We start from the raw sequence: 26,941 nt of genomic DNA, 5'->3' as shown, positions 1-26,941 counted from the left end.
CACTGGGGACTGACTCCTTCCAGCTCCGTTTTCCAGCCTTCTGTAGAATGGCCCCTAGCACACAGTGGGTGGTTTGCCTGACCCAGGCGGGCCACCTGCGAGTGATACGCCAACCTATCCCTGGGTCCAATACCAGGCTCCAACTCTGGGAAGCGCACTGAGCATGAGACCCAGATAGCTCCTCCCCGGAAAAGGGAGGTGTGGGGGCTGGGACAGGAGACGAGGGCACCTCTGGGCCCAGGAGACCCGGCTCCCAGTCAGCTCAGCTGCCTGCTTAAGGGGCAACCTTGGGGCAATTACTTAATCCTAGAGTCCACAGATGGGCTTCAGGGGTGCCCCTGAACTCCAAAATCCTGATTGACACTTGGTGTGTCAGGAGGTCTGTGTCTCACAGAGATAGACGGGCCCACTGCCTTGTCCTTTGGGTTCTCAGATGAAGTGGTGACAGTCTGAGGTGCCAGACAGACCCTCTGCTGCTGCTCACACTGAGATGTCAGCAACAAGAAGCTACATTGCAGCATCCATTTGCCATCCAATCCCATCTTAAAGTGCAGTTACTTAAATTAACAGACAGGATGAGTGCTCAGATGTCCCTCTGCTGTGAGGGGAATGGAGGCGGTCAGAGCAGTACCGGGGCAAGCAGAGCTGGACTCCTGTCACCCTGAGTAACTCCACAGGGTCAGGCAGCACTAGGGAGGATGAGAGCACCCGTGACTGGGAAGGGCCCACAGGGCGCAGGGCTGTCTCAAGGTCAAAGGGCCCCACAGAGGTGGGAAAGCAGCTGGTGCACATCAGTCCTGGGACACCAAGGCGGTAAGTTCCTAAGTGACCACAGAATCAAATTAGTCTTGGAGGCAGAACCCACACAGTGTGAGTGTCCCTCTCAAAGCCTGAGCTCCCCGACCCTCCAACGCCGCAGGGAGTTGAACTGCCCTCTGGGGCCTGCTTCACACGGGCACAGACCATCCACAGAGCAGTCCACCTGGAGCGCTATGCGGAGAAGGGGGCAGGCTGGTGGAGAGGCGTCGAGGCAGAAAGGCATCGGGATTACAGTGTGGGCAGCACCTCTCCTTAAAGCCTGAGAGGGAGGAAGGAAAAGGCAAAGGGCAGCCATCAGGGGGACAAGGAGGCGGCGTGGGAAGCCAGGGTAGGAAGCCAAGGGCACAGCCGCTTTCTGGGAGCGGGGAAGGGCAGCTCAGGGGCCTGGAGCCTTGCTGGAAAGCTTCGTGGAAGCCAGAAAAGGACCTGCTCCCGAGCTTATGCCTCTTAGCCCTCAGGGCCCACTCCTTGTCACCTGTCCTCTCTCTAACACAGGGGAACAAGCTGGCACAGTCTCGGAACCAGACAGGAAGACAGTGGGAGCCTACTTGCACGTGGCAGGAGCCTGTGGAGAAATAAATGGATGGGAGGAGAAGAGGCCTCCCAGATGCTGGCTGTAAGAGGCTCAGTCTCTGCTTCCAGCCCACCCTGAGTCTGCTGCCAGATTCATTTCCATTCTCCCTTTGCCCGTCCTCACTGCATGACCAACCACCATGTGCCCACTCTCAAGGGTGCAGGGGTTCTCTGCCTGGCAAAGGGAACAACCAGAGGACACCTCCTGTGCCCCTGTGTGGCTGTCAAGGTCCCTTGTAGGCCAGCCCGCCCACCTCCCCTGCCCTTCACTCCACTCAAGCTGGCAGCTCACCAGCCTTTCCTTTCCCTGCAGTCTTTTCAAGTCCCACAGCCTCTACAAATCCCCAGCACAGCGAGGGTAGCCAGAGGTTCAAAGATGGGCAGACCTGGGCTAGCATCCTGGCTGTGCCACCCACTGGCTGTGCCCCCACCCTCTGGGCCTCAGCGCACGCCCATCTGCAACTCTGACAGTCCCTGGGGGCTGTAGGCCAGCTCAGGTGGCATGTGACAAGCGCTCAGGGAAATGAGGCTCTCCTTCCTCTGCGCTGAGGCACTGTCAGGTCTTGCCACAGCACTGAGCACTTGGCCGGGCCGCTGTTTTCACTGCTTTATGTGCCTGTGCTCCCAGCTGGACCGGCAGCCTCCTTAAGATGCCTACATCACTCACTTTTCCGATTTCATATCCACTCGTGCAGAATGCAGGAAATCCATTATACTCCGAAGAGGATTAAACACCATTCTCTCCCTGGGATAACCGCTGAACAGTCTGGCCTCCTCCCTGGCACCTCTGTGCACAGATGTTTTTCTTTTTAAAAGTTAAGATCATGCTGCATGTGGATTTTTGTGTCTCGATTTCTTCCTCAACACTCCAAGGTGAACGTTTTCCTACATCTGACATTCTTCAAAAACACAGTTTTAATGTCCACATAATACTCCAGCATCAGGGACACCATCATTCACTCAGTCAACGCTTCCACGAAGGGAGGCCTGCGCTAGCGTGCTTGGAGCTACAAACCTGCCCGCCACCAATCACCTTTCCCCTTCTCCTAAGAAAGCCCATTTCCTGCGGACAAGATTTGTGGTGAAAGATGGAACTGGCTATGATGCGTGAGCCAGTGTGGTGAGCTGGCCCGTCAGGCGCCAGCCCCGGCTCAGCCTCGGGAGCATCTGGCAGCCCCACTGCCCTGACCCTGACCCCTGCCAATCAAAGGCCCTTTCTGCCTGCAGGGAAGAGAGGGAATTTAAGTTCAAGTTGCAAAGCTCGCTGGTCTAGCCCAGTCATTGCATCAGAGGAGGAGCAGCCACGAGAAAGAGGGTAGTGAGCTTAGACAAGACAGGATCCAGGAGCCGTGGCAGATCTTCAATTTTCTAAAGGGCTTAAGTGTGTTAAATAGCCCCAAATGCCACACCTGGGACCAGGGGACAGAAGCCAAGAGGAAACACATTTTTGCTCAATATGAAGCATGCTCTAAGTCAGCCCGCAAGATGACCACAAATGGGCCACTACTACGTACGGTGGTGAATCCCATCACCTGAACATCATGGCAGAGATTATCTGGAAGGGACTCAGGCAGAGAGCGGATGATTAGACCACACAATGTTGAAGTCCCTGCCACCCTGAGTGACCCCACAGATGCCCTGTACTCCTCCCACATCAAACTCATGGGACCCTGTCAGGGGAAACCCCACAGCAGTGCCTTGTCTGTGAAATACCCTCAGTTTCCAGATGTTCTCACATCTGGAGACTGGTTTCCCGGGCGCCATGTATGCACCTTGTAGAAGAGTCTCCAGGGCATTTCGGAACCAAGGGAGACAACTGCAGCATTGAAAAACCAAACCACATGGGGACACACCACAGCTAGCACGACAGACGTTATACCATATGCAATATTTCCAAACAAACAGGCCCCTTCTTGTGTGTTTTGGTCCTTGTTTGTCTGGTTGCTAAAACTTAATTAGCCTCACAGCCCATCTGGCAATTTACATGCAATTACCCAGGATGCTTTGCAAGGCTACTCCAGCCACTCTAGGTGCCTGAAGTAACACGCCTGGGTGAGGTATGACCGGCAGTCCTTGTGCAGACCCCACAGAACTGAGAGCAGTGCTGAGGAGCAGCCTGCACCCCGGGCCACGGGGGGGGGGCCGGGCAAACGGAGCTCCCGGCCTCCCTGGACGAGGCCCTTCCCGAATGGGAACCGACGCGTCCTAACAGAGGCCCTGTGTCCTCAATGGACATTTGTCTGGCCCAGGGCCAGACTTCCCCAGATGCCTGCCCAGCTACTTTCTGGTCGGGAGCACAGGGAGGGGCAGGGAAGCGGTTTTCATGGTGTCCTGATATTCAAGGGTTGGGAACTTTACCCTTTCCAAAATTAACAAGAGGACCGAGAAGTCAAGAGCGCAGCCTCTAAAATGCTAAAGCACAGGGAGGGGACATGTGAAGTCACAGCCACCCTCCCACAACCGGCTGAGGAAAGGGTGTGCTCAGAGGGGAGGCCCCTCTACACTCAGTGCCAGGGGCTACCATGTCCATCACTGGCCTCCATTCTTGGTTTGTCGGCCTTCCCCAAGGAATGTGGAGAGTCAGGGGTTAGGTTATAAGAACCATAAATATACTCAGTTTAACTTTTTTAAAAAGAATTAATTTTAAAACCTAGTCTTTTTTAAAGCTAAAAACTAAATGTCTGGCCCTAAGTAGGCTTTGGAGAATGGCCTGCTGTGATGCCACAGTCTGCCTTGGAGATGAAGATGGCCCAGGTAAGATGAGCTGTCCTTGGCACGGTCCCTCCTGGCAGCCCCAGGCCAGCTCCCTGGGCAACTGGGAGGCACCAAATGCAACCCTGTGAGCAGGAAACCCACAGAGACCCACTCTGAAGAGTAGAGGGCAGGGTGGGAGCTCTGGGCTGACTCTGACCACTATCCCTAAACCAAGGCAGTGGACGGAGGTGGGCACAGGTGGAGATCTGCTTCTGAGGGGAAAGGCAACTCAATGCCCAGTCAAGACCAAGTTCCCGGGAATGTGGGAGCAGGCAGCAGGCCTGCCAAGGAACAAGAGGGGCACGCTAAATTCACCTCAACTAAGCTCCCAATGTAACAGGCACACTGTGGTGATTTAAAGCACACGAGTGGTTCCATTCCCACTCCCTATATCCACGTGAAGAAAAGCACCATGGGGCACTGTGGTCAGGACCCGACCCTTGGACCCAGAGTGCCTAGGTGCCCGCTCATACACTGACAATCACTGGTGGTGTGACCACGAGCAAGACTCTTAACTGCTCTGGGTTTGGACAACAGAGATGGTAACAGTGGTACACACCTCAGGGCTGCTGGGAAGCTTCAATGAGCTGACACACATGCCACTACAGCGATGCCCAGAGCACAGCAGGCATGGAGGAGACGTGTCAGCTCTCACGCCATCACAATTAGTTCAATGCCACCTGGTGATGTGGGCGCTGCCTCTGAGGTGAGCCAGAACCCTTGGCTCAGCTGTGTCCACCCCGCACGGAGGTCTCACGGAGGGCTCCCCGGAGGGGGTGGTCATCATGGGCCCCCTGTCCTCAGCTACTTTCACACTGTCAGAGAGAGCCCTACTTCACAGGAGCCTGAGATGTTTCTTTTCTTTTTTAACCCTTGTGTTTGTAAGAAGAGAGTACAAAATTATACCTCAGGAAAGCAATCAACCCTTCAAACCACCAACTTGTCCTCTATTCAGGGTACACGTGATCCATGGCATGTGAGGTGTGCAGCCAGCTTAGACGTTGGGCACAGAGAGGACACCTGCTCAGTGACTACCTGCTTGACTGCAAAGTTCTGGAGAACAAAGGAAACTTCTGGTATCCAGCTAAGATGGGACAGAGTCACCACAGACACCGGCTGTCCTGTCTACTGAAACTCCTGTCTGACAGGAAACAAGCTGGCCTGACGTCTCACCCCCGACTCCTGGCCCCAGGTCTGAGGGGGAGGCTGGGGCGGGGACGAAGGTCTGCGGTCAGGACCCCCCTTCTTGGGCAGCAGACTTGCAAAGAGCTCTCCATACAGAAGAGTTTCGGGAGCAGAATAGAGGGGACAGAGTCTAGAAAGAGGGCATGGGACACTGCCGGCTGAGAGTCCCTGGGCCGGCGCCGCCCTGGGACCCGCTCTACGTACTGTTTCAGACCCGACCGCGGCAGGAGCAGCTCCCACGGCCCCGCCACGCCTCGCACTTACCAGGAAGCGGACATCGTCAAAGCCATTCAGAAGCAACTTGCTCTCATACTGCTGCAGCCCCACTGCCTCCAGCCACTCCCCGACGCTCTGCTCCAGCGTCCGCGAACCTGACGAGAGAGGAATCGGCAGACGCTTGAAAAGGGAAAAACCGTTAAGGCGGTAGCAGCGGCACTCAGAGGAAGACAGATGGCACTGCCACATCATAGTCATTACCAGAAAGCAGCCAAACTACAGACAAGAGAGCGGAGAGCGGAGAACCCGCAGCTCCTCTTCCGAGTGCGGGCGAGGGCACCCACTGGGCGCTGTGCACACCCACACCCTCGGCAGAGCTGCTCCAGGCCACGGAGCACATGCACGACCTCTGCCCACCGGTCGGGAGCCAACCCCCAAGGGTCTTGAGTTCAGCTCCTGGTCAGCGTTCACACTGAGGTAGTTCACAAAGTCTGGTCCCGCGGGCACTAGCGGGGCTGGGAGCTCCTGTCATCCACGCATCCGGGAGCCTGTGGGGCTGTGGGCGCGGGCCAGTAGTCCTGCGACCTTGCAGCACACACGGGTCAGGGGAGCGCACGCATCTTCATGCAGCTCAGGGACACAGGCACCGCGAGGGCTCCGGGAGGGAAGCAGCGGCTGTTTGCAGGGACCCAGCACATGCAACCCAAGCAGCAGCGAGCGTGGTAGGGGAGAAAAGAGACTTTTACTTGTTTTCCCCCAGCAGTCCCGGAACAGGCAAACCATGGCCCTTTGTGCTCAGGGGCTCAGGCAGCGAGGAGCCGAGGGCGGCGCATGGGCCAGGGCTCAGGGACCAGGCTCAGGGTGGGTCTGCTGCGACGGCGACATCGCACTCTGACGGGCTGTGCAGCCAGCGGGCCAGGAGCCAGGTCCACAGCTAGACCCCGGGTACCGGCGGGCGGGGCGTCTCCTGGGCCAGGGTGCTATCTGAAGGGCTGCCTTCCCGGGCAGGGCGGGTCTGCGGGAGCTGGGCATTCATTTTCCTCTGATAGTGGCTCTTCCTGGGACTCACCTGCCTGCCCAGGTGGAAGGCAGGCAGGCAGATCCAGTTCTTGGCTAAAGACGACAAAACCCAGCCAGATAAAAGGAAACAGTCCTGTCAGCTGCGCGGTGGCCGCTTAAGTCTGCTCACGTTCTGCGCTGTTCTCTTTGGCCGAGAGATAAAGAAGGCAAGTGTCCTCCCAGGGTCTCTGGATCCCAATGTGCTCTTCTAGGACAAGCAGAGAAGGGAGGACATCTGTCTGCCATGCTCCTCAGGTAGGGCAGGGAGGTGGGGTGAGGAAGGAAGTTCAGCTCAGCCTTCCTGGCAGACCTCGGACGCTCTGAGCTGGATGCTTAACCCCCACCTCTTCTCTGGCGTTCACAGGCAAGTGGAGATAAAAGGCGAAAAAAAGAGAAAGGGAGGGGAGAGAGGTGCGCGGAAGGAAGAAGAACCAACTACAGAAACGTCACCTCCAGAGAACTCTTGATATGGTCTTGATGCGGTGAAAGTCATTCTGTTGTTCCTGGCACTTCTGCCCTCGGGACAGGCCAAGTCCACTGGCTTGGTTATCCAGGAGACCCTGGTGACCTAGGGTCCCAGGCCCCCCTTCTTGTCTCTCCTCTGATGAACAGATGGTGGCCAGGGCACCGGGGGCCTCCCAGTGCGCGCTGTAGCAGCAGTCCAAGATGCCGGGCCCAGGGCTACTTGAGTAGGGCTGTCTGCTCCAGGGACCTAAGCAGCAGGCTCTTGTCAGACCATGAAGTCAGGTGTTCCCGGCTGCTGATTCATTCCTGCCTGTAATCACCGGGCTGCTGTGGTCCTCCCGGCTGCCGGAGGGTGTGTGCACTCACAGAACCGCAGCAGAGTGCTTTGTCTAAAGGCTCCTGGGCTCCACGCTGCCTGCTGCCGGCTCCACAGTCCCTGCTCACTCTCATAATGCCTGGCCCTCCCCCTTCCCCCCTCCCGCCTCCTCCCCTCCACGCTCAGGAAATACATCAGGGATCGGACATCGAAGCAGAAGCTGCTGCTGCCGCCGAGGGAGGACAGCACCACGAGCGTCAGAGCAAAATGACAGATTTCCCAACATCCGACGTGGGTCCATGTTCCCGCCAACAGAAAAGGTTGGGAACGGCTACTCAGAGAGGACAGGACATTCCCATAGTTTTGGCTGATAGTTCCTAGGATAGCCAGAGAGGGGACAGAGGAATGACACTGCCCTGAGGACACAGCCCATAGGTTAAGTAACCCCACTTGCTGCCTAAGGAATGACCATTCCTCTGCCAAGAAGCCACCCCACGGGTGTCACAAAAACAGGTGACAAAGGACAATGCACCTGATATTCCTCAGGTGAGTGCACCAAACAGCCTGGCAGTGACTTCCTATTGGAGAACAGGGGAGAAGCGCCAGGCCCAGAGCAGGCCACCCACAATCAGAAGGAGAGGGCATGGGAGGGGAGGCACCAAGGACAAAGGGAAGCCAGGACCAAACCCCAAGTCCAGCTGTGGAGACAAAAGAGGTAATGCACAGAGACAACCCAGGGACCACATGCCACCTTTAAGCACGCTGGAGACCCTGCATCCAACAGGCTGCAGTGGCCCTGGCCCAGAGGGCTGGGTGCAGGGAGAGCAGGCCCCGGACGAGCAGGCAGCCAGAGGCTACACAACAGCAAGAAGGGCCGGCTTTAACAAAAGAAAGCAAGCAGTCTCTTCTGCTTCATAGGACAGGCCTTTGGTGAACAAGACCAGTGGCCTGGCCCAGTGGGAAGGCTGACCCTCCTGGACTCTGGCCATGGGATGAGCTGCAAATCATGTCTGTTGGGGCGATTCAGGTAACGGGTTCCAATGCTCAGGGGCTCATGGCTCAAAACAGGATGGAGACTCAAGTGCTACAGAGAGTCTCACCCTTTTAGGACATAAGCCTCTGCAAAACCTGCCACACTAGGCAATCCCGTGCTCAACTGAGGGTTGGCTGTTGGAGGGGCCTACTGCTTCCCCTGCCAGGCTGGCAAACCCAGAGCCCAGGTCCCTTCTCCTAGATCCAGAAGCCCAAGGACAAGCTTCACCCTGATACTGACCATTTAAAATAAACCAGAATCCTGCTTTGGTCTGGGCTGAAGGCTAGTGCTCCTGGGCGCCTGGGGAAACCCCCCTCCTGACCATCAGACAGAAAGCAGAGTGCTGGGCAGGCTAAGCCCACCCTCTCCATGGTCGCGGCTTGCAAGTGGGGTAGACACAGTGGGCTGGGCTTGGCAGCACGGGGGACACCCCGCTGTCCAGGCTGCCACCCTCATATGTCTGCCTGCCTTTGACGTCCTAAGCTAGGGTACAGAGGATGAGTAAACCAGTGAGTACTAAAGCACGACCGTGTGCTGGGATCCAGAAACACGGGAACAGTGGGACCAAGTCCCACCACTCACATGGGTTCACGGGGCAAGAACTGGGGTGGAACCAGCAGGACAAAGAAAGAGCTCCATGCCACCACCTCTGAGAGAAGGGCTCCTCCACAGTCTTTTCCAGAGGTGCTGCCGCATCACCTGACAGCAAAGTCTAGAGGTGATGGCCTGCTTCTGCCCCAACCAAGCACAGTGATGGGGCTCCTCTGACACAGAGGGGTGCAGGGAAGCAAGACTCGGCCTCGGCTAACGGCCTGTTATCCCTCCCATCCCTGGTGGTGCCCAAAGCACAGTTCTGAAAATGGCAGTGGTGTTGGTCTCAGCCCTAAACTATCCCCACAGACACCAGACTCTTGGTAAGGTCTGCACACTAGAGCAGCGTGTGAGAATGCAGGCCCGAGCGCTGCAAGAGCCTAGAGACAGGTCCCTAGCCCTCAATCAGAGAGCCCCTCTGCAGACCCCGCCGTAACCCAAGATGGACAAAGACAGACGAAAGCCAGCTGGGCCCCTGCAAGAACCCAGGGAAACAAGGCTGCTGGAGGAGGGTACCACAGCCCAGTCTGAAAATGGTGCCGGGAAACAAGCCAGACACACGCTCTCTTCTCTAGGTTTCTCCACATGAGTCAGCAGTGGTTTCAGGGTGAAAACAAGCAGAGCTACTATTTACTGAGTGTCTCTTCAGCTCGAGTATCTGTATATATCACTCAGTCCCACAAACCTATGTGGTACTATGGGGTACTTTATGCCAATGTTATAGATAGGGAACTGGGGGCTCAGAGACACTAAGTGACTTGGCCAAGACACACATGTATCTAAAATCAGGATTTGAACCAGTACAGAGGCTCCAAGCCTGTCCTCTCTCCATAAGTCCCCTGGCCTCAGCAGGTCCTTTATCCCCAAAGTGCACACTTGCCCCCACCCACCAGGCTTTCTGCCATCGCCAGAGGCCCAAGGAGGAACCAAGGTTACTTGGGGTTAACAGGTCAACTCTGGATGGAGCCTCCCAAGTAAACAAGGAAGCCTACCCCTTTGGTGCAGAGAGGCATTTCCTTGACAAGGGGTAGAGACCACACTGGGTGGGGGAAGGAGTGTGAGCTGCTCTGAGGGGCACCTTTAAGAATGTCACCTGACCTAATAAAGCAACACAACTACAATTCTATTATCAAAGACAACAGCTCAGATATGGCCTCTGTAGTCCCGTTTCAAATGAAGGAAACCGAGGCAGACCTCACCCCTGGGCGTTGAGAAGGAACACTCAAAGTAGCAGGGATCTGAAGTAAAAACGACAGTGACTAGGTAAATGGAAAAATGGAGAAAGACACACTGGCATGGGCTAGACAAATGAGCGCATGTTGCCGTGAAGAGTTAGCGCCCGAGCCTCCTGGGAAGCTGGGGAGACCAACACTGGGAAGCGCTCCAATTTAAGCCCCTCAGAGAAAGCCTACATTCATGAAAAGAATTATGAGTAGCAACTGTTCATTAAAAAAAATAGTTTCTTAATAGGCAGACTGAAGTTCAATTTGTACACATTCCCCTCCAATATGTAAAAGGAGTCAAGGCTCTACAAAGGACAGCGAGCTGGGCTGTCTAGATAAGGAGCTTCTGAGTGTGAGAGCTTCCTGCGGTCTGAGGCTGGCCTCTCACCCGCAGGGTCTGCCTTCTGTGTCAGAGGGACACCTGGGCACGAAGGAGCCAAGGTCTGTATTGTGAGGGAAAGATGGCTGCTTGGTACAATACCTGAGATCTTCTGCTGTTCCTGAGAAAAGTCAATCCCTTCTCCAATAGAGCTCATGATTTTCTCAATCTGAAACGAAGAGGAACAAAAAGGAGAGGCTGTCAGGCTCGGGCTAAACGTGGGCAGCTCACCATCCATGCACTGGGCAGGCCTCTGGGCTCTCCCGTGCTTCCAGGCCAGCACCAACCTGCACGATGCCAGGACTCTGCCACTCAGGTTGAGAAAGGCCACTTTGGCCACGGCCAGGCATGGTCTAAAGACATGCTCTGAAGGGCATGAGCAGGTTAACAACCTGGGCTTGGCTGCTGAAAATGCCAAAGAGCCTCTCTTTCAAGCATTGATACATCCCCCCCTCCCAGTCCTGGACCGGGTGAGGACTGGGCAGAGGGGCAAGAGCAGGCCAGACCTAGCCCACCTTCCTGTGCACACTAGCATTTTAATCCATTAGAGACTTCGTCAGCTTCGTCATATTAGGTACCCCAAGCGCCTGGAGTAGTGCCTGGCAAGTCAAAAGCACTCAACAGGTCACCGACATTGCACGATCACCAGCTCTGAGGTGTGAGGCCAGTTTCTAGAACTGAAACGAGCACATAATCCTGAGTGAAGGAACTTTCGCTCCCTGGAGGCCAGCAATCGTGACAGAGCTCTGCATCAGGGATAGGAAGGGCCAGACCCTTGTCCTCAGGACCACAGCAGACAGCTGGTCTCAACACGTCTCATGTCTCTAGCACTGCCCCTGTGCGGACCACCAGTGCCAGCCCTGAGCCAGACCAAGCCCCCCTCCCCCGAAACCCGGCCGGGGCAGGACTGGGCAGTGAGGCGGCGACCTTCTCTCTGCCCCCGCTCCTTTCTGGGTTGCAGTGATAATGAGCTCATTCACTTGTTCTTTTTCCAAAGAAACGGAAAGAGAACCCTTTGTACCAGAGTTTGGAAGCTCTCCTCTAAGTGCAAGTAAGGAGCCTGGATCAGACAATCAGAAAAACAACAGCTCTCCAGCCAGCCTGCCGCTGGCAGGCGAAGCCCGCATATTTACACCCAGCAGAAGAGCGGGGGCAGGCGCCATCGCTCCCCTTGCAGCCTGGGAGGAGCACAGGGAGGTGCTCTCCAGCCACAGAAATGACCGCCTGTTAACACACACTGCGAACTCCACCCTGTGCTCAGCAAAAGCAAACAGAACCAGGAGAGGTGACCAGTGGAGCAGATGGAGGGTGTGCCTCCACGCAGTGGCTGGAGGCCGGCTGGCAGCACCCCGGCAGGCCTCCCTTTCCTTGGGCCTGGCCATCTCAATTTTGCCTCTCAGCAGGCAGCACAATGCAACAGGGAACGGCCCAGATGGACAAGCGAGCCCTCTCAACACCAAAGCCTCAGTGTTCAGTCTGTAAGTGGGGACAGGTCCTGCCTCCCACAAGCATGGCGTGGACCAGAACTATCAGGTAGGAAAAGCATCCAGCCGAAGACCTGGCTCACGGTAGATGCTCAATAAAAGGCTAGCTGCTTTCCATGTCCCCTCGGTTGTCTGCAGTGCTCTAGCCTAGTAAAACTGCTTTTTAAAGTTTTAAAAACTATTTTTACTTATGTTTATTTTCTGACAGGTAAAACATCCACTGATTCAAAATTCAAAACACACAAAAGGTTATTCAGAGAAAAGTCTCCTGCCGCCAGCTGCCTAGTTCTTCCTCTGGGAGAAACCAGTATAACCAGTTTCTCCAATATCCTGCTAGATCTATTCTATCTGCAAGTAATCCAACACATGAATGGATTCCATCTCCCACACCATTTAATAACGCACCTTGGAATTCCTTCTACAGAGAAGAACTTTGAATACTGTTCTACGCACATCTTTGGTCACACGTGCAGTCCATCTGCAGGCTAATTCCTAGTTATTTCCTGAGCGTTCTCCCAGACACAGAATCTCACAGGTCATATAATATCCCAAGTCCCACCCCACGTCTGATTTTGCTAAAGGCTTTCTCGAGATGGGGCAGTTGCTAACTGTCCCAGTCAGTTCACCCCATTTGCAGAGAACACTAACTTGTAACACTTGCCTTTTCCCGGATTTAAACCTTTTTTCTAACTTCAACCCAGTGGTCCCGCTGTTTCCCCAGAGCACCCCCTCTCCTACAGGAAAGGCTTAGAAATATCTGGAGACAGCTCCTCTCCTAGGCTGAGCTGCTCCCCGCCCCAGGCTGCTCGGATGACAGATCAGTGCCGAAGCCTGGCTACCCAATCAGATTACGAGCCAGGACGCTGGGCAGAGTGGGCATACAAGAGATATCTGCTGACATGCCTTCTTTTCCCTCTTCCACATTTATAGGACAAAATTAGGGCGCTCAGGGTGAGGAAACTTTTTCCTACATGGGTGATGGGCCCTTATGCCAGGGATCCCTCCTCTAGGCCAAAGGGTGTGTGTGTGGGAGAATCACCATGCAACCTCCGTGAGGGTTGGAATCAAGCATGCTTTATTTGCCATTTCAGCGCCCCACCCCGGCTCATGACAGAGGGAGAGAGAGACAGAAAGAGAGAGGTGGGAGGGGAGGGGCGGTGCAGGAGCAGAGGAGAAATATGAGTGGTTTCCACTTACTTAGAGCCAGCAATGAAAAGCTGTGTTCCCAAGGCCATGTGGTGCCAAGGGTTGAAGGACCTGAAATGGAGAAGACTCCAAGGTACAGTTTGAAATGAAGTCTCATCTACATTATATATTTGCTGGTCTTCATCATCACCTAATACCCAAAGCCCCAGCTGGCCTATCCAATCCACATCTCCTGGCAGCCTAACTCAGGAGATTTTGCCAACGGGCCTTTTGAAATCACAGTAAACGGAGTTGAACTCCCTGCTGCTTCTTTGCTCTGTTCCTTCTGCTTGCCCCAGACTCACCCTTAGTCCAACGACAAAGGGCCAGGAAAAGCGCAGGCTCCCACAGACCTCTCAGTAGGTGGACGAGGGCTCTCAGCACTATTCCATCCAACTAGGAAGTATGCTTTGCATTTTGTGACCTGCAGGAGCTAAGTCAAGCTGAGAAGATCCTAGTTTATAGAGGAGGTGAGAGTGCCAGCAGGCAGTAGAGAGGAGGCAGTTTATTGGCAGCTTGCAACCAGGACTACTTCCTGCCGTGGTGGATGCTCAGGGCGAGGAGGGAAGTGGCAGTGAAGCTGTTCTACTCAGACAGACGCTGGCAGGTTCCCACCCTGCCACCACCAGCACAGTGTCGGGGCTGTGGTCCTGCCCAGCCTGGGCCGAGGAGCTGGGTCACATTGTCTCTCCCTGCCGCCCACCCCCGCCCCAGGCCCAGGCCCAGGCCCAGGCCCAGCCCCAGCAGAGGGCAAATGTGGTCATTTCAGTCTAGACTAAGAGGAGCCGTCACGGAAGACAGACACCATTCTGATCTGATCTAAACTTCATGTAGTTTAACCGTTTAGGCTTTAAAACGACCTGGTTAGGCTGCTTTCCCGAAACGTGCTGCAGCTCCTAGAAGTGGCAGGTGTGTGCGTGCGTGCGTGTGTGCGTGTGTGTGTGTGTGCATGATGGGAGGGCTCAGCTCACCATCTCTTCTTTGTCTACTGTTTAGAATTACTGTAATTTCTGGAGAGAGATGGGAAACAGCCGAACTTTCATAAAGCACTTCTCATGAACTCAATTAGGGAACTTATACTTGTATTTGGTAAGGAAAGACCTGAAGGTTATCACTATAATGGACTCATGTTTGGAAATATTCCATTTTCAAAAATTATTCAGGACTATTCTATTCAGACTTCCCCACCACCCCCACCAGGGTTGTATAAAATGTGTTCCTATATGTCTGAAAACAAAATAAAAGGCAAACACTGGGGGTGCTGCTGCTCAGGCCATCTGACATCTGCCTGTTTGGAACACAGAACCCTGGCTGCCCACAGGCTATGATAGGAGGTGATTTGGTGGGCAGAGAGGCCCCCACTCCCCATCACCATAACCACCGCCAGGAGCAACTCAGCCTACACTATCCACTTTTGGGGGTGGGGTGAGGAGCCTACACTGTCTACTTTCAGGGAGGGTGGGAGCCTGCAGTATCTACTTTTGGGGAGACGGGGAGGGACAGTTGGTGGGAAGAGTGCTTCCCTGGGCTTCAATGGACATTCTGTGTGCCAGGAAGTGTGCTAGGCACGGCCAGTCCACAGGCCTGAGTGAAGCCTCCATTCCAGAAGGTGGTACAAGTTAGAAGCAGTGGCTCCCAGCTGTAGCTAAATATCAGAGAGCAGGACTCGTTCGGGCCAGCCTGCCTGTAAGCCAAGGCTGGTACAGAGGAGGAAGGGACAGGGATCGCCTTCCTTCTACCTTCTTTAGTGCAAGTGGGAACATGAGCAGATCATTCTGTGATGCGCCAGCAACTGAAATTGGCTCCTAATGTCAGATACTCCCTCCCAACTCCCTTCCAGCTGCCTGGGGAGCTGTCAGCTCCTTAGGAAAACACACAGCGGTCTCCTCGGGCCTGTACCTTCCAGTCTCCTTGGCCCCCATTTACTTCCCTATTGGCCCAGAAACACGCTCTGATTTGCACTATTTACTTCCCTGATTAGCTGTTTCATGGTGAGTCCCAGAGACACTACTGAAGCATTAAGGGTGACAATCCTGTTTCATACTGTGTCTCTCTGAGAGCCCACAGTGTGCCCTGTGCAAAGCTGGTGCACTGGAGCACCCGGCGACAACGACGGTTACCATTTGTTAAATGCGCATGCTAAGCTGGCACCTCATGGGGACAGAGAGAGGGGAGAGGCAGCTAACACTGCCAGGCCCAGTCTGGGTTCTCTAACACACCTTCTCTCTCATCTGTACCTTTTTCCAGACTCCCTGGCTTGCGGGCACAGCAACCTCATATCCCACAGCTACCAGCTGGCCCTTTCCACAGTCCTGCAGAGTGCCTTGACTCACTGCCAAGCACACATAGTGCCCATTCTTCAGGTGAGGAAATCGAAGCTCTTCTCCAGGGGCACACTTCCAAACTCCCTGCCGATGGCACGGCTCTCACTTTTGGTAAGTGCCACTGGAAGCCTAGCCTGCTTCCTGAAGTGGGAGGGAGGCAGGTGGCAGACCTGCTCCTCTGGCCAGATGGCCTTGCTTGACAGTGTTCCCTACTCCCAGGAGCACTGGGCTGAGGAACGGAGCCCTAACCTATCTATCAGGTGACTGCTGGCGTCAAGGCTGGCTCTTCTGCTGTGCAAGGGACCCTGAAGATTGCTGACAGCTGCACTCCAGGCCCAAAACCACAGAAGGATCCATCACCAGCTTCCCTGCCTCTTAATAGACAGGCACTCAGCCTAGAGTGGGCTTCGACTCCACATTTGAGGAAGGCCACTTACCAGGGTCGGGGCTATTTTCCCCTCCCCCCAGACTGAACTGCACAAGGCCTCAGTAAAGACAGGGATGGACTGCAGTAAAATATTTGTCCAGATTTTCTAACCTTGTCACTCCTTTGTGGAGAGGAAGGTGGGATGGTGGGGGAGGGGGAGGTGGCAGGGCTCAGGCTGTCAGCTCCAGGGCTGGACTCCAAAGCAGACTGGCAGCTCTGCTAACAATGGGGACCCCCTTTCCCACAGATGCGCTGGTAGCCTCAGCTTCATTGGTCTCATCACAGGGGCACTCAGATTGTGACCATATTAATTGTTCTACCCCCATTTCAATCCCCTTTACATTGTCACTATCCCTCTCAATCCCCCTTTTCCTGTTGGTCTGAGACAGCAAAGCTCTGTCCTTCCGCTAAAGCCCCAGTGTGCTTGTCCCCAGCTAGATGGTGGAGTGAGGACAGCCAACGACTGCTGTCTCTGACTCCCTCTCTCCCTCCCCACTGTATCCTTCCCATCCCTCTCAGGCTGTGGATGCTGGGCCTTGCTCCCCAAAGCATTTCTTACCCCATGTCTACCAGCCAGCCCTTTCCCTGACTCAGAGATGTCCATACCCCAGACCTACGACTTGACCGGAAGGGAGTCCTGCTTGTGAACAACAGCTGCCCACTGACCTTCTCCTGCTAGAACAGCAATCTTTACTTCAAAGCCCCAAGAAACTGCTGAAGAAGAAAAAAAGTTGGGAGACCTAGATTCCAATTAACTTGATTATTGCCTGCCACAGAATGCTGGGTTGTGCGCCAAGTACTGGCTTTAAAAAGTGGGACAAGAATCTAGAAGATTAATGAGGATTATGTATTTGGGTTCCAGTCCAATTTGCACAATCTACTTTCCATGCAGGAGCAGGTTTACATTTACTGGGGGTGGGTGGGAAGCATACAGACCTCAGAAAGGCTGCAGGCCCCTCAGACAATGGCAACCGGCCTGGCGGGCCTCTGGTTTTTCACCACGTGCAGCGTGCCAGGAGCCTTCCCTCGGCCGCTCCCCCGCGTCCGCCCTGCGTTCCAGCACACCGCACCGGCAGTCTGCCTACGGGTACACTAGCCCCAAGAAAACTGAGTCCATTTCCTCAGCAACGTGGCCGGGAAAGGGGTCCGACATCCACCGGTTGCTTGGATGCTACAGGGGAACACCTGCCTTGTAGTGTCAGGGTTGTACGATGCGGAATTTTGAGCACCAAATTTATACATTTAAGACGTAAAACAAAAATTACATCTACATAATACAAACACACTGCCAGTATCCATCAGCTGTCCTGGGATGTCCTGCAGCTAGCCACTCCGAATTATCTCTGAACTCATGAAATAGAAAGAGGTTGGATAAATGAAGATGAGAGAGTCCCCAAACGTCACTTTAAAGCACTAGTTAGCATCTTTCAGATAAGCTTTACACAGAAGAGCACAAGCTGCATTTCATTGTTTCCATTTTCATGAAGTTCTGGAAGTGGCAAAATGAAACTACCGTGGTAGGAAATGTCAGAAGAGGAGCCCCAGGAGGCGGGGAGGGGTAAGAACCGACTGGGAAGCGACGTGGGGGAGCTTTCTGGGGTGATGATAATATTCTGTATCTTGATAGGAATCCAAGTCACACAAATGTATGTATTTATCAAAACTCAGGGAATGGCAGACTTAAGATTTATGCATTTAACTCTACAAATTTACTCCTCCAAATAACTAAAGAAAAATGCGGAACTCTGGTTAATGACATACATTATAAAACGCTTAAGGGTGAAATGTACCGATGTCTGCAAGTTATTTGAAGTGCATGAAAAACATGGATTTTTATTAATAAGTGGGCTGAGATATGGTGAGATAAGAGATACAGCAAGCACAGCAGCTGCTAACTAGGAACCAAGGCTCTCGGTGGTGGGCACAGAGGAATGCTTTATTCAAGTCTCTTTCAAGTTTTCTGTACGTTCAAAAATTTCCAGAATAAAATACTGAGGGGGGGGGGGAATCTCTGTAAGGGTCAACTCTTTTAAAGAAAAATAAAGCATAAGCTAAACCTTGGTCTGAGTTTCATTTCTAATGAACTGTGCTCAACGTGCTAATAAGTAAAGACGTGCCCACAGGCCAAGGGAATAAGGACGGGAATGTGGGAAGCCGACTTCCATCCCCTGTCACAAAGCGCTCAGGGCAAAGCACAGCTGCTCTGCTGTGGCTGGCATCCTCTGTGCCGGCACCGGGCTGGCACCGGGCTAACCCCGGTCTCCACAGTCCACAAGCTCCCCAGGAAGCAGCAGACCCCGGGCAACTGGCTCATGATAACGAGGCTTAAAAGACACTGACCGTTGCATCAGTGAGTTACTTTAGCTCGGTGAGCAGCACACTAGAATAGCTGGCTGGTAGGATATATTTGTATTCTTTATAGCATGAAAGCAATGAAATGAGATCAAGTCCATGCCCAGAATACTGAAGGAGCAAGGGAAGGTGTGTGGACTGTGCTGAGAGCTTATTAAAGGATCCCTTTCCTAGTTCAGGAGGTCATCTTTGCTGAAAACTGAATCCAGGTGCTCACAGCAAGGTACCCTTCTCTCTGGAAAGTACTTCTGATCAACAGTGTTAACACTAGAGCCTTTGGGGTGGTGTGGTTCTAGGGCTGGCTCTGCCCGTGGGTCTCTGCAAAGAGCACGGGCTGATGCCTCCCGGGGATTAAGTTCATCTGCACAACCAGCCTGGGAGTGAGGATTCTTCCCCCTCACAGCAGAGAAAACCAAGCATCAGAAAAAATACAGAGCACGCATGTCTCCACACTAGAAATGTGACCAGTGCCCTAATTCACGGCGCCCACCTTCGTTAGGCCTAGCTTCTGCTTGATGAATGCTCAGAGTACAGTTTCAAACGTGTGGCGCAGAGACCACTGAGAAGGCAGTATACAGGGGTGGGAAAATGTGCTTTGGAATAAGAAACTTGAGTTCAAAATCCACTTGAAACCTCGGCCATGTCATTTAATTTTTTTTCAGTTTCCTTTTCTGTAACGTGTGAAAAATTTCCTCCCTCATGGGATCATTGTTATGGACAAATCACCTCTCTCCTTTAGGCTTCAGCTTCTTCAAAGGCAAAATGGAGATATGAACACAGGGCTTCTGCAAAGATCTGACCAAGTTCAAGAAGTCCTGGCCAGGCGCTTGGCCGCAGACAGAGCCTAACAAGCAGTTCACTTATGATGGCACGAGTCTGAGCGGGCTCTGTGCTGCGTAAAAGGCACGGGGTCTTCACATAACGCCCCCTTCCCTGGAAGTAAAGCAAGGCTCCTGCTGCTCTGAGCACAGGTGGTGAGATCTGCTCCTTCTCCAAAGGCAACGTCTGCCTGCCCCTGTTCCTGGGAGATTTCGGTCCCTGACATGTCTGGAGCCACAGCAGGAGGTACTAAGGATCCTTCTTAAATTAGGTCCTTGGAAAAACAGGGTGGAGCCTAAAAGTCATTGAGTTTCACTCTGTACCCCACACTTTGGCCAGCTGCAAGCCTTCCTCACACTGAGGAACATCTGCAGTCCTTGTACAACCACTGCTGCCAAGTGAACAGTCCACACAGGCCTAACTCCCTTGCTCGTTTGTTTGTAGAGATTAGACAGGGTTTGCACTCATGATTCACATTCATCCGGTGCCAAAATAAACAGAATTCTACCTAAAAACAAGCTAATCAAAACCCAGGTTCCTTTGTGTGCGTGTATTTTTTTTTTTAAGGACAAACCAGCAGGAAAGGGCTTCCTTCTGGCAGAAAATGCTTAGAACAGGCTGTGTGAACAACAGCTCGCTTCCTGGACACTCAGCTGGAGGCCGCTTCCCCATTCAGGACAACGCCCTTCTACAAGATCGGTCCTGGGTAAGGACAAGAAAACAGTACCAAAGGGGGGAGAGGGAGCAGGGTCCCAGCTCAGGTCCCCCCCCCCCCAGGTGGGAGCAGAGGTGAGGCCAGCAGGTGGGCACAGGCTGTAGACCAGCGTGGGCATTTGTAACAGAGATAGCAACACCGCCCTTGCAAGTCTGTCCGTGACCTCTGCTTGACTGACCTACCAACTGGCTAACTGCACGCCACATATTCCCTCAATAAATGATACCAACTTAGCTGGGTTCGCAGCCGGCAGGCTTCTCTCCTGCACACCGTGGGTCTGCTGCTCCTACCCACTGAGCGTTCTGCTCACCAAGAATCAGTGGGATCATTTCCAAAACTGTTTAAGATGGTCGTATTTGTTGGTGAAAATACAAAACTTAATTAAATATTACATAAGTGATGAAACAAAAGTAACAAGAGCGGTTTCTGTGACAACCAAGTAGGCGCTTTGAAGAGACTAAATAACAGGATCATTTTTTACAAATGTGCTCTTGAATTAAGTGTTAGAGAAATGTAAAAAAATCCTAAAAGGATTCTGTACTTAGACTGCACCACGAGGAGCTAAATTCTTGCTTTACTTTTTTAAAAAGCTGATTTTAGGAGAAGAGAAAGAGAGGAGGAGGAGAGGTGGAGGGAGGGGGGGGAGAGAGTGAAAGACATCAATCAGTTGCCTCCTGGACTCGCCCCGACTGGGAATCAAACCAGAAACCTGGGTAAGTGCCCTGACCAAGAATCAAACCCGAAGCCTCCGGTGCACGGGATGATGCTCTAACCGAGCCACACCGGCCAGGGCTCGCTTAACTTTTAAGAACGCAAACTGGAAGTTTAAATCACTGACGTACTGCGGATGTGGTTCATGTAACAGGCAGGACAGAGAACTCCGAGCCCGCTGGCCCACTCAGGTCGACGTGGAAGGAAAGGCCCCATATCAACAGGCTAGGATGCACACCCATCTGTTTGGGGTTAAACTCAAATGTCTGTACTCTTTTTAAAAATGACCTCTCCCTTTAACAGAGTTTTGTAATTAAGTAAACGACCCCGGTCCCACTGGCAGTACAGAAAGCTCCTGGGGTAGCTGCGGCATCTGATAAGCCCTAGCGTCACCCACACCACAATTGTGTGGGCAAGTGTTCCTCAAACCACTTTCATCATCAAACGCGGCTAAACTTCCAGAGATACAGAGCCCCTCCCTCTCTGCTTTTTCCTAAAACGTCTCTCCACTGAGGGCTATTAAACAACTCCAGGTGACTCTCAACACCAGGCTCCTGTGTGAAAAATGCCTTGTGCTTCAGTGATCATTGCCACAGTCCAGGGCTGGCCAGCCAGGGTCCCCAGATCGCCTGGTTACAGACCAAAGGCATTAGCAAGTCATGGGCTCTTACATTCCACCAAATCAGAGGCTCCCTCACACAAGTCAGCAGGGGTGAACAGGAACCACCCTCTGCTCACCCAGGCCTCAAGCTGGGAGCACAGAGCCAGAGTCACTGGGTTAACTAAGAAGACCTTTCCCTCCCCCAGTCCCTTGACCTCCCCTGGCAGACCACGGGGCAGAGAGGCAACACAGCTGGAGTCCTCTAATCTCACAGATGTGTCCTGAAGCTCAAGGGCATCCAAGGGCATCCCAAAGAAAAAGCCTGAGCTTGTGCCCTGCCCCACCCCAACCCTATCAGGGAGTAAAAAAATTATAGACTAGCACCCTTATGTCCCCCAAATATAATCACAAAGGACAAGATATGTGGAAATACTCTATGGGAATGACAGGTACGTGGAGGATCAGACTTTCTGAGTAGGAAAGCAGAGCTCAGGAGTCCAGAAAACAGAACACATGAGATGGAGCTACCACTTAGCCCACTGAACCCACTGACCTACATTCCGGCTGTGCTGATGCTGAGCCTGAGCCGGGCAGGCCTCTGCCTCCTCTGCACCCCAATCCTCACCCTGTAATTCCTTCCAGGACCAGCTCAAGTCACCTGTGCTCTGCCACACTGTGTGTGATTTAAATGAACATTTTCCAAGTCAGAGCAAGGCTTTATGCTTGGTTTCTCCTTTGGTAAAACACATAAGCTACCTGAACCTCGTCTGTGAACTGGAATGAATAACACCTGCTTCGCAGTCGGCGCAGGGATTAAATGCGATAACACGTCTGATAACGCTGCAGCGTGCTGGCACCCAGCCAGGTCCGCTGAGCACGGGTGCCACGCCAGCAGCCTGGTTGCTGAGCACGGGTGCCCTGCCAGCAGCCTGGGGACTCTGCACCGAGCTCGGCTTTAGAACCGCGCCTGCTCAGGGAGCCCGGCTGTGCCGTACAAACGGGAACACGCACACACAAACACGGCCCGGGCAGTGTGGGTCCTCTGCCCTGCACACAGGCTCGAGAGCCTCTTCTGTATTTCCCGCCAGTGCCCAGCACGTACTGAGCAGTGGGCAGGCTTCGTCAATACCCAGCAGAAAAGCACGTGAAGAGCCTCAGGGATGTGTTATAGCTTCACTGACTCTTAAGGAAGGATTTATGATGTACATCTTGCTTGGATCTGAGAATTTCCCTGATGAGGAAATGAGAGGGGAAAGTGGAGGCCCCCAGCAGATGCGTGGCCTCTTTCCTTGTAAATTCCTCCACCTGCACCCTCACTGCCTCTCTGGGAAGTTCCTGCAGCAACATCCTCTTCGTCAGCCCTTGCTGACCTCAAGCACATGGACTGTGTTATTTCCTCTTTAAAAAAGTGAAATATTTCTTAGATTCCAAGAATCTGTTTTACAACATTATGATTTCAACAACAGTAACAAATGGCCCATCCACATGCCTGCCACCTGGCTTAGGACCTAGAACACAGCTGATACACTGAAGCCAGTACAGCAGGCCATTCTGGACCGCAGACCCCTCCCTGCTCCTCTGAGGCCACGGGCCTCCTGAACTAAATGCTACCGTCCTCTTGCTTTCTTCCAAGTTCACCACCCATGTCAGTATTCCTAAACAACACAGCTTCCTGTCTCTTTCTTGGCCTAATTGCCAGGAGCAAAACTTGATGTCCCTGAAGTAACACAATAGGTTCTGGGAACAGAGCTCTGGGTCAGGGGCTCCCTGGCTGGTGAGGAAGGGGGAGGCCGCGGGAAGGACCCAGCGTCTGAAGAAACAGCCCCAGGAAAGGGAGAGCAACAAGCCCCGCATCTCAGCGGACTGCAGGGCGAGGTCACATGTCTTCTGGGACTCCAGAATATCCATTCCCTATATGGGGCTAAACTTCACGTTAAAAAATACAACCACACTGGATAACCAGAAAGAAGACAACCTTTTCAAAACAGCCTCGGTGGAGCCCGCTGCCAATTAAGCCCCAGTGGACCTGCACTCTTGGGCACGTCAGCAAGGAAGTCCTGCAAGTTGCAATTACAGAGAACATACATTTCCTTAGAGGAGCAGAGACAAGCTGTATGCAAGGGGAGGAAAGGCAGCAAAAATGGACATGCTGCCCTCTCCACTCTGGGAGGCCTTTGCACTGGGGGACCCGGGGCCACCCACCCTGCGGACTATCTCCAGCCTCACCTGCACCAGGAGTCCAGAGCAACTACACCACGAGTCTCGACTGCTTTGCGTTTATTGTTGCCAAGAACTGTTCTCTAGGGGCTTGTGTGCGCGTCTAGGAGGTAGGGCCCTTCAGAAAAGGAGTGGGAGCTACAGTCTCAAGATGACATCAGGAGAAGCCAAGGAAAGACCAAGTTTGTAAGAACCAGGGCAACTATTACTGTTAGTATTTCCAGTAATTTTATAACATCTCCATTGTTTCCTACTTATTGGCTATTTCTGTCAGCCTCCGTTTCCCATTTTTGTTTTGTTCGACAAGCAGTAAAAACTTAAAAGGAACTGGGTGCTTATTTCAGATACAGAAAAACTGGGGAGCCAATGGACACTTTTGTCCTTCCTCTAGGCTTCTGGGAGCAGAGGAGAGCAGGAGGAGACAGAACTGGCAGCCTGAACAAGTGCACCAATCCCTTAGGTCTGTGGGAGAGAAGAAAGGGGTGAAGCGAAGCTTGCTGAGGCCTGACAGCAAAACGTCAGGAGTTCCAGGCTGGGCTTCCCAGCTCCACTGTTACCTGAGGTATGGGAACCTTGGCTTCTAAGATTCTACCTTTTACAAAACCAAGTGCTTGAGCAACAAATGAACCAGTGTAGAGAAAGCGTAAGCTCAGAATGAAGGAAGTGTACTGTTCATTGCCAACATGATCAGTAAGACCTTTGTTTTTCTCAAATACCTCTGCGCTCTGGCTGTGTGTGTATGTATGTGTCTGTGTATGTGTACATGTGTACATGTTTGTATGTGTGTGTATGCATGTGTGCATGTGTATATATGCGTATGTGTACGTGCATATGTGTGCGCACCTGCATCAGACTCTCAAATATGCTCCTACATGGTTGAAAATAAACAGGATGGCTTAGTCAAAACTGTAAAGTATAAAATCTCTCTCTCTCTTTTTAATTATTTGCTCCCAGAAGTGGGAATAAGTGAGTACAGTTGGTACAGGGATCAACAAACTCAGCCCTTGGGATCTCGGCACCTGTGCAAACAGGACAGGAGGCCAGAGCTGCACAAGGCAGGAAGCCATGGACACAGCCAGCAGAGGTCTTAGAGATTTTCCACATGGATCTGTTGGTGTGGCAGGTAAGGAAACTAAGGCTCAGGGAGGTTACATAACTTAACCAAGGCAATGAGACGGGCAATAAGGGCTAGCCCTTGCTTCTTGCCTCTCTGCTGAATTCCCCACTGATTCTGCAGGTGGGGTGGTGACAGAAGGTGGAGCAGCCCCTGGTGAAGATACTTAAGCCGCCAGAGGGCTGAACCCTGAATGAAAAAGACCCGAGGTAAACGTGAGCTTTCTCACCCCCAGGTTTCTGCATCCCTGACCCCTACGTCTTTTAGGAACATGGCTTCTGAGCAGAGCACTGCGCGGTCCCACCTCAACAGGGGACACAGGGCGTGAGCCCTAAACTTAGCAAGTTTGTAAGCCCCCCCATTTGGGATAATGGAATGTTACAAGGTTGCCAATTTTTCATCATGGCAGGTAAGGAGTTTAAATTAACACGACGAATGAGGGAGATGGCAGTTATGCGGGAACATCCTTGCTTAAGGTGCGTGGCTACGCGAACCAGCCCAAAACCACGGCATGCGTGCCCAAAGAACTGGTGGAACGGGAGTGAGGTCTGTGGTCACCAATGCAGTTTCCAGGCCCCGAGATCGTCCTGGGGTTATGTAGCATGTTACCATCGGCAGAAATGGGTGAAGGGTACCGAATAAAGGACCTCTCTGTATTATTTCTGCAGCTTCCTGTGAATCTATAATTATTTCAAAATAAAAAATATGAATAAAGGAAAAGAATTTTAGGTTGATATGTTTTATAAAAGGACAACTGGAGAACAAAACAGGGTGGACATAATCAGAATAAAGGCAGCTGCGACCCAGCACCATCACCACGCTTTCCTTCCACTGCGGACCAGTCAAAGCTGTACTGAGGGCTATCTTACTAAGACAGCCCTAGTGTCTGATGGCAGCCCGGTAAGCCACCAGCTCCCTGTCTCCCCAGCCTGGAGACCCGAATACACAGTGGCCGGGAGGACAGTGCGTGCGGGGCTGGGGGGAAAGGCAAGTCGGGCTTTGCTGGCAAGAGGCCTAAGTTCCTCTCCCGCCTCCTCCTTCTCTTCCTCCTACCTGTGCTCAGACCTCTTTTCCCTTCTCCACCAGGGCAGCGAGCCCACGCTGGCCACGTCCAGCCCCAGGTTTGCTCGTTTACTACACCCTGCCCCATCCCTGGCTCCAACTGGGACCCAAAGTCTCATCTTTCCCTTCCTCCTGCCACCACCCCCGGCAGCTGCTTTGTGACCCCTGAGTACCTGCCTGCCACATCCCCTCCAGAACTGGGGGCCAGGATCAGATCTTTCCTGATAAGTTCCAAGAGGGAAGGGGTGGTGCTCCTCCAAGACCACCCAGGTGGGGCGCAGGGTGCATGAGGAGAGCAAGGGGCCTCTGCCGAGGACCACGGAGGGGGCGCAGCGGACAGCAGACAGCGCCTGCCTGCACCTGCTCCGCAGCCATCATCTCTGGGCCTGCCAATCGCACAGTTTTCAACTGCAAGCGCCTGCAACCCTGAGGGCTCTCCTGGGCTACCAGGACCCTCCAGGCCTGGCCTGGGTGGGCTGGGTTAATGCCTGCCCCTCCTCCCACTCAGGGAGCCGCTCTCACCCAGACTGACCCAAGATGGAAGATAAATACCCCGGCTCCCTCCACGTCAGTGGGGAGCTGAAGCCACCTGCCAGGGCTCCCAGCAGGCCTGCACCCAGCGCCCCCAGCGCCAACCCCTGATAACAAACCCTCACTGCCTTGCTTTCCTTCTCCCTCTCCACTCCCCTACCAGTGCTTCTGGGCTAACCTCCCAAATAAACTATTTGCATCCAAATCCTGCTTTGGGGGGAACTCATCTAAGATAGATGGTCACAGGGAAGCCCAATTAGGAAAGCTGAGCCAAATTTCAAATGTGAATGAGTGTATGTATCGCTGGGTGTCTGAAGGATGTATATCTACGTAATGAGGAAACTGCCAACACCATAGCTGCTATCAGACACTAGGAAGCTAATGAGGAAAAACCATAAAAACTTGATTTGCCCGCATAATACTCATTAACGCCATTTATATGAACTGCTGTTCATTTGCCTAATTACCACTAGCACAGTAACTAGCATGGATATATTAAATGTGTCAGATAAAACTTGCATTAAATTTTATTTGATTACTAGTGCTATGCACCCCCACACTTAGTTCTCGCATGTGCATGCCTGGGTGCTCACACTGCAGAACCTGCTCACGACCGGGGATAACACTGCTGAGACTCCCCTCTTGAAGCAAGGTTGTCAAACTCCCGTGGCACAGGAGCTGCCTGGACAGCATACATAACACGGGCTGCTGGGCTCCACCCCGAGTGCCTCATTCAGTGGGTCTGAGAGCAGCCGAGAACTGGCATTTCTAACCAGTTCCCAGGTG

At 53.1% G+C, this 26,941-nt stretch overlaps 1 protein-coding gene across 6 annotated transcripts in view; it reads right to left on the bottom strand.

Annotated features, from left to right (window-relative positions):
- Positions 1-26,941, bottom strand: part of ANKS1A (ankyrin repeat and sterile alpha motif domain containing 1A) — a gene marked incomplete at its 5' end in the record, with an annotated part of 177,108 nt that overhangs the window by 26,607 nt on the left and 123,560 nt on the right. For all 6 annotated transcript variants that reach the window (XM_081139616.1, XM_081139618.1, XM_081139619.1 and 3 more), the window contains 2 exons: positions 5,596-5,702; positions 10,716-10,782. In XM_081139616.1, the coding sequence (XP_080995742.1) occupies positions 5,596-5,702; positions 10,716-10,782 (174 nt within the window). The remainder of the gene's footprint in view (positions 1-5,595; positions 5,703-10,715; positions 10,783-26,941) is intronic.

Source organism: Miniopterus schreibersii (assembly GCF_964146895.1).
Source record: "Miniopterus schreibersii genome assembly, chromosome: 6".
NCBI lineage: Eukaryota > Metazoa > Chordata > Mammalia > Chiroptera > Miniopteridae > Miniopterus > Miniopterus schreibersii.
This window is presented reverse-complemented; position numbering and strand designations above follow the sequence as displayed.